A 6,847-nucleotide genomic window follows, 5' to 3' on the forward strand; every position below is an offset into this window, starting at 1 on the left:
TCCTTCATTATACCACCTGATGAAGGAGTAACCTGATCACCTGATGAAGGAGTAAGCATTAACTCCGAAACATTGTGTTCCCATAATAAAGAAGTTGATATCCATAAAATCTTTACTGTGAAGTACTACTTGTTTCCATGCTTGGGGCTCAGTATTAAGGTCATACAAGGACAGGTTGGACCAGAGTCACCACACTAAGTCTGTGAAGGACGGCCATGTTAGAACTGTGGCTTCGTGTATTAGCGGACAAGCATGCGAAAATAGAGTGTGGCCCCACATCGAACACACACCAGCGGCACAAACACATAGATGCACATAATCTTGACCCGGGTGTTAAAACTTCAATTTGTCCTCACCCAAACGTGTATGTAGATGATAGCATTGGGTGACTACCATCCAGTTCCCCTACACTACAATATCTACACGGCAACTGCATCCGATGTGTCTTCTTCTTCATCCTCAGACTGTTGTGGGGAGACGTGACGTACGCTGTGGACACCCGGGACTAGCAGGGAGTGGGGAGCGGAAGAGGGATAGGAGGAGAACATGGCCCCGCTAGGATGGACGCCGGTTGTTGCACCCATACTACTGCTTCGGCGATAGGTCCTGATGTTGGCTGCAGGGGGTGCCACGCTGATTCTCGACTCATACGGAGTAGACAAGCTGTAGTTCCACCTAGACAGTGATGTTTCCTCAGTCCGAGGGGGCTGTATCTCGGCCTCCGGTCCCAGGGCAGTACTGGTCAGATTGGTGATTCTGTCACAGGAGGATGAGACGTGGATCATTATCTTAGTGCCATGTAAAATAACGCTTTAACACGTTTCCATGTCACAACACCCAGGAGGGTCAGAAAGAAAATATTACCCGTTACCACGGTAACCGCCAAACTCCAAGCTGCATGACGTCATAATATCGAAAAACGTTCGGTTAGCTGTTTTAAGTTCTCTATGTAGACATCTATTTCACCGACTTTCAATGCTTTATTTAAACTTTTTTTATACATAGTTTGCACACTCAACTTAATTAACAACTTTTATAGAAATTCTCAGCTTGTCAGAGTATGTTTCACTGAATTTGAAATTCCAGTCGAGATGCAGTTGCAAATTTGTTTACATATCATATTGCCGGTAGCCTTCCTCAAAGTAAAATGAACGACATTTTAGTAACATGGCTGGCAGCAAGACTATCTCGGGTAATACGGTCAGATGTACGCCGTATTGTAGCAGTGTTGACGCAGCTGGTAACCGACTGCATTACCCACGAGAGAATCATACAACTTATATTATCAATCGTACATCTCGTCAAGAACTGGCATATTTATCATGAAAATACGTTCTACATCGTAATAGATGGGTCTGAAGCAATTAGCTGTCCCGTCTATCAGTTCTTAGATATATGAGAATAAGCCATTTGATGTTAAAGACAGACATTCATGAATGTGTACAGATACGTAAATGACACATGGAGAAAGTGCATTCTAATAACACCACACCTTTTGAGGGCACAGGCAGCGACGACACAAATCACTGCTGACACAACACCGCACACCCCAACACCGAGAATGACCAGACCTGGGGAGATATAAGTTTATGTAGTTACAGATGTACGCATGTTGTTGTATTCCATTTAGGACTACCCATGCATGAAAAGCGCTTAACCCATTAGCTTTTGTGACAAGGGCAATTGCCACGTACTTGCGAGTATCGACGATATAGCAACTAAGCATTTGTCTTTACCTACTGCCTTGTAAATCATCCGTATGGCATCACACGGTGGCATTTTAGCTTCCGACACGTTGGTCCATGAGACTCAACGCAAATAGTCTTCACATACATGTTTTTGTTCAGATGAGTTATCATTATGTCTGAGTTACATAAACATGTGCACGTGTGTTAGAATGGAGGATAGAAACATGTGTGTTAGAATGGAGGATTGGTCCTAAGCAACATTGTGATTGTCGTCGGCTTAAGCAGATCTGCTCCTACGTAGACCGGAGCCGTGGATCTTTCATCATAACACTGACCACTTGATTATCTGTCAATGCTGACCACTTGATTATCTGTCAATACTATATTATTTAATATATATATATACCTATACTATGAAAGGTTGCCGGATGCGACGTTCTCAACAAACAAACAAATCTCATAATAGACAAAGCTAAATATTGATTATCTCAAGAGCTCATGATATGTATTTAAAATATCACCAGTTCGCAGTTGATAAAGTAGTGGAGATTCAGCAGGATCTGGTTGTGTGGTGGCGTCGTATTTCTCTCTGACGGGGAGGTCGCCCCAAGTTGTATCTGGCAACACAAACCACTGTATTAATTATCCACACATTCAATTTACCGTGTATCGGCACACCTGTAACAAACTTATCACGTGCATGTCACTGAGAAACAGTACCTTCAACGTTGGCCTGTGTTGCAGTCGTTGGTGAAGTCATATTTTCTGTGTGATCCCCAGGTTCGGAGGAGCACGAGGTCGAGTTTCCTGCGAATAAAAGAAGAGGTTAAATTATTTTCTAAATGAATGACTACATTCGTCTCATGTATATTTAGTTACATAGATGGTAACGCCAACATCTGTTTGTCTTATATGATGCAAACAAGTAAACATCATCGAGTGATCCTTTTTTCGGTTACGCTTTATTCAAAGATTTTATCTGACCATAATGTCCATACCTGTTCTTTTCAAGGTCACATCAAAAGCCATGACGGTAGCACCCTTCACCATGCAGGTAAAATGTCCAAAGTCCTTGTCCGTCACGGGCCTGATCTTTAACTGCCAGGATTGGCTCCTGTTGTCATGAGAGCTCTTGTATCTATTCCTGAAGCTTGTCTTGCCAACAGATACAAGCAGTCCCCTTTTGTCCACCCATATCACCTGGTTATCATAATCATCATCAAAATCTTTATTACGTTGGAAGGTCACGGGCACATATACATATTAATATATCTATTCGAAACGATTTGAAAATCAGGAAACAATTTCTTAAAAGATTTAGCATTTACCTGTCTGCCTGAGTAAATTTTCACCTGTGAAACAAATCTTGTCGTTGTCATAACGCCAAATATGGGAATAGTTAAGTGAGTATTTGTCGTGGGAAGACCTACCCTGGATGGCCTGCGAACCTGGACAGTGCAGTGTAGTTTAGCTGTTCTACCACACGCTGCGGTAGCCGATCTGCCTGATATGCTTTCATTGAAAGGGTCTGAGCCTGTAACGAGTACGATAATTAATTGTGTTGAGCTCATCCCTTTGCGGAAAGCAACGGCCAGCATGCGCATATGCTTGATTGCCATTTAGAAGTTACTAGGTAATATATATGAAAACGAATAGTTTGGATGTAGATCTTTAACATTTGCAACACGACGTTTCTGGGCTACTTTTTGCTCCTTTATCAGGTGAATGACATACGATGATAACGAGCGATATATATATACACATACATACATGCTGGTCTGTATACTCTGTACAATGTTTATCAAAACATTTAATCCCCTTCATCTCTGTAGATCTAAATCTGTAACACTGATTACCTTTAAAGGTAAAGGTAAAGGTTACATTGTACCGAGTATACAGTCCATCATGTTAATGTCAACGGAATGGCTGACAATCTTTCTGGACAACATACCCCTATTGACGCTTCATAACACGACGTACCTACTTAAACCCATCTCCGAAAGTTGTGTAATTGTATATATATTATTTGTACGTGTGTTTATGGCCGACTTACGTATTCGATACCGCACCAGTTACGATTAACTGCTGGACACCTGTTACCCTGATTGTGGGCTGTCCCTACGAGATGAAGCATTTCCCTACGTAATGAAACAGTTCCCTACGTGATGAAGCTCTACTACATGCTGTAGGTAGAAACAAACAGTTGGATGCATGTCGTTGCATTCGACGGCGCCTGAATAGTCGAGTTCGGCCCACACAATCCTTTGAGTTACACCAGGCACACAGGTGAGACAATGTACACTGTAGAGCATGCTGAAAATAAACTTGATTAAGACACACTTCAGCAACAAATCGTACTCACCTTTTTGTATTAGCTTAAACCAGCGTACAACTTTCTTGCCGTCGTTCTTGTAGACACATACATACAGCCCTGCATCTGAACGACCCGCAAATATGACGGTGAGCTGAGAATCACCGTGGTTCCCTTGTAATGTATATTTGTGAGTATTCCTGTACAGCTTCTTGCCGACAGCTATTGGGACCGGATCGTACCAACGTTTCCACAATACCTTTATTGATGAGAAATAAACTTAATTCTAAACATATCATCATTAATGCTTTCAATGTCAACCAAAGCAAAGAATGATTAGTATAAAAGTGAATTCATTAAGTGAAGTTTGTGAAGTGCTAGCAGTAATGTTTAGATGTGCATAACCTTCAAGCAGGCCTATGTTATTGTCCGGCATGCTCAAACTCAAATAAGAAATACAGGAGGCCAGTGCCAAATGAGGGGCAGTGTTGACAATCCTCAGATGCAGATTCCATTTAGTGTAAAGGGCACAATACCGTAATAATCATATGAATGGACTATTGGAAATCAGTGACTATACCAGATCAGAAAAAGTAAGAATGTTTTGCCCTGAACGGTAGCTTCAACAAAATGCCTGAACAATGTCCTTCTGCCACGCGGAGGGGGGCACAAACACAAACACAAACCATGACCAGACACTCAAGTGATCGACTGTTTTTAACTTTTAACAAGACTTTTTTTTGTAGAATGTTAGAGATTTCGCTGTTGCAAGTAAAGACAGACGTTTTGGAAATATATTTGTTTTACAGCAAAAATGCATGTTGATTAATTGACAGGAAAATTGCATGTTGATTACTTGAAATGATTGATATGACCAATTGATATTTATTTTTCTGATTGAATTGCATTTACAATCTGTTTTCCACGCAACACCCATAAGACCAAATAAAAGGAAACCTGAAAGAGATTGTTGCCTCGACGAGGTGAAAACCAGCGCAATCGAAATTGTTAACCATGTCGCTCATTTTGACATCTTGTGATGCGCCGTGACCGTTAGGAAGATGTCATTTAGAAATGATTTTGTATTGGTGATAGTATCACCTTACTAATAACCATCAAACATTTGATCACACCCCATTCTCTCGATTAAATGATGATATTACACGACATATTCATTCGTCGGGTGCTACGTGGCCCCATCGCAAGACATGAACATGAAAGTTCGGCCGATGTGCAAATACTCACATTTTATCTTACCAGTGTAATAGACAACGGCTTGCGGATCAGTAAAGTGAGCAACTTGCATGTATAAAAATGTAAAATATCCCTGGTTAGTGATTTTTTAAGAACGTCATTAGGACTTCCGCAAACGGTCTCGTCACAATATGGCTGGAATAATGACTGTGTGACGTAAAGCTCGACTAAGCTCAACTCTACCTGACTAGTAATACACACCTTCCTGTTACAGGTGCTGTTGCATGTCAAGGTGACGTTTTCACCCTTGTCGAATGTGATCTGAGCTGGTACTGCAATGTTGTAAATATTACACACCGTAAATGACTGGTTTCAGCAGTGTTAACGTCATAAGATGACAAAAGTTATCCCACTACAATCTGAGCTGGGTGGCGGTACAGTATGACGTCAAGATACTGATTATTGCTGGTTTTAAGTGAAATACATTGCAAATGAGTACACTTGTACCATCCCGTCCCTCAGTCGGCTTTCGTAAAAAAAAACAAAATAAGCCTTCTTTTTGTGCAGCATTACGTTCAAAACTAGGTTCGTCGTTTTCGTGTGAAGCTTGCATTTATGCCTTAGTTGTTTTTAAGCTCACCTCAATCAAAACAGTGCTTGCTCATCCTCTCATTCTACACAAAAGTAGCGAACACGATTTAAGGATACAATTCCAACGGTTCATGTAACATTAACCTCATTATATACTGACACTTGTAGTATTAACTACGACTTACCTAGTTCAGGATATGTGGATTGGATATCTGCTAGTAGACAGAAAACTATGAACAAACAGCCACCCGACATGTCAAGTTAACATCGACAGCTGAAATGAAAGCGAAACGCATGCTAAAACCCCTTCCTTCTACTTCTAGTGTCTAATTGTAAAAATGAGAGCAGTGGGATGGGGCATTACTGTTTAATCCAGTGTTTAGCATCAACATCATCGCCGGGTTTTCAATTTCCTTTGATGCATCTGTTTATTGCCCTACTATACCATGCTGTAAAATAACAAGGCTGTATGGCGGCAGAGAACAGATTACCGAGGCTGTATCTGACACTCCAGTGACTGACACGATGAGCATCACATTCGACAAGCACGGGTGACTGAACCCGTTGTCATTCTGATCCATAAGACTCTCCATATCAAAAAGGGTAATGCTTGGTTGTGAAGTGCGTAAAGTGGCATAAGTAGAAAGACGACCCCCATTCGATTATATTTACAACAAACAGTCCACCTGAATATGTGACAAAAGGTGTAGCATGTATATTGATATGATTACGCTGACATGGGAATACCTTTCACATACACATTATTGAGCTGGAACATATCTGATAGCGTCCACATTGTTGCTGAACTGTTACCCTGTCCAGATCAAGCACCTATAGATGCGTACACAAAACATGCATCAAGAAAGACCCTTCTCAGAGCCTTATAGACATGGACTTTGGTACAATGTACGTACAATGTACGTGGGCGGAGTGTAACAGCATTCAGACTGGCACACGGTATTCAGACTGGCACAGCGCAGTTCCACCTCAACACAGTGTGGACACATGCACATTATAAAATGACGAGAGATTAGGAATAAGCTCTCGTGGAAAACGTTACCAC

The 6,847-nt window shown here is 41.4% G+C and overlaps 1 protein-coding gene across 1 annotated transcript; it reads right to left on the minus strand.

Moving 5' to 3' along the window:
• Window positions 1-237: 237 nt before the first annotated feature.
• Window positions 238-6,118, minus strand: LOC137298463 (uncharacterized). Its single transcript, XM_067830737.1, has 9 exons — window positions 5,970-6,118; window positions 5,455-5,525; window positions 4,051-4,258; window positions 3,119-3,222; window positions 2,687-2,888; window positions 2,409-2,495; window positions 2,210-2,305; window positions 1,493-1,571; window positions 238-756 (listed from the first exon to the last, which is right to left on the minus strand). The coding sequence occupies exons 1-9, from the start codon at window positions 6,037-6,039 to the stop codon at window positions 420-422; spliced, it is 1,254 nt and encodes a 417-aa protein (XP_067686838.1). The 5' UTR covers window positions 6,040-6,118; the 3' UTR covers window positions 238-419.
• Between the last annotated feature and the right edge of the window lie 729 nt (window positions 6,119-6,847).

This window comes from Haliotis asinina, chromosome 10 (assembly GCF_037392515.1).
Source record: "Haliotis asinina isolate JCU_RB_2024 chromosome 10, JCU_Hal_asi_v2, whole genome shotgun sequence".
Taxonomy (NCBI): Eukaryota; Metazoa; Mollusca; class Gastropoda; order Lepetellida; family Haliotidae; genus Haliotis; species Haliotis asinina.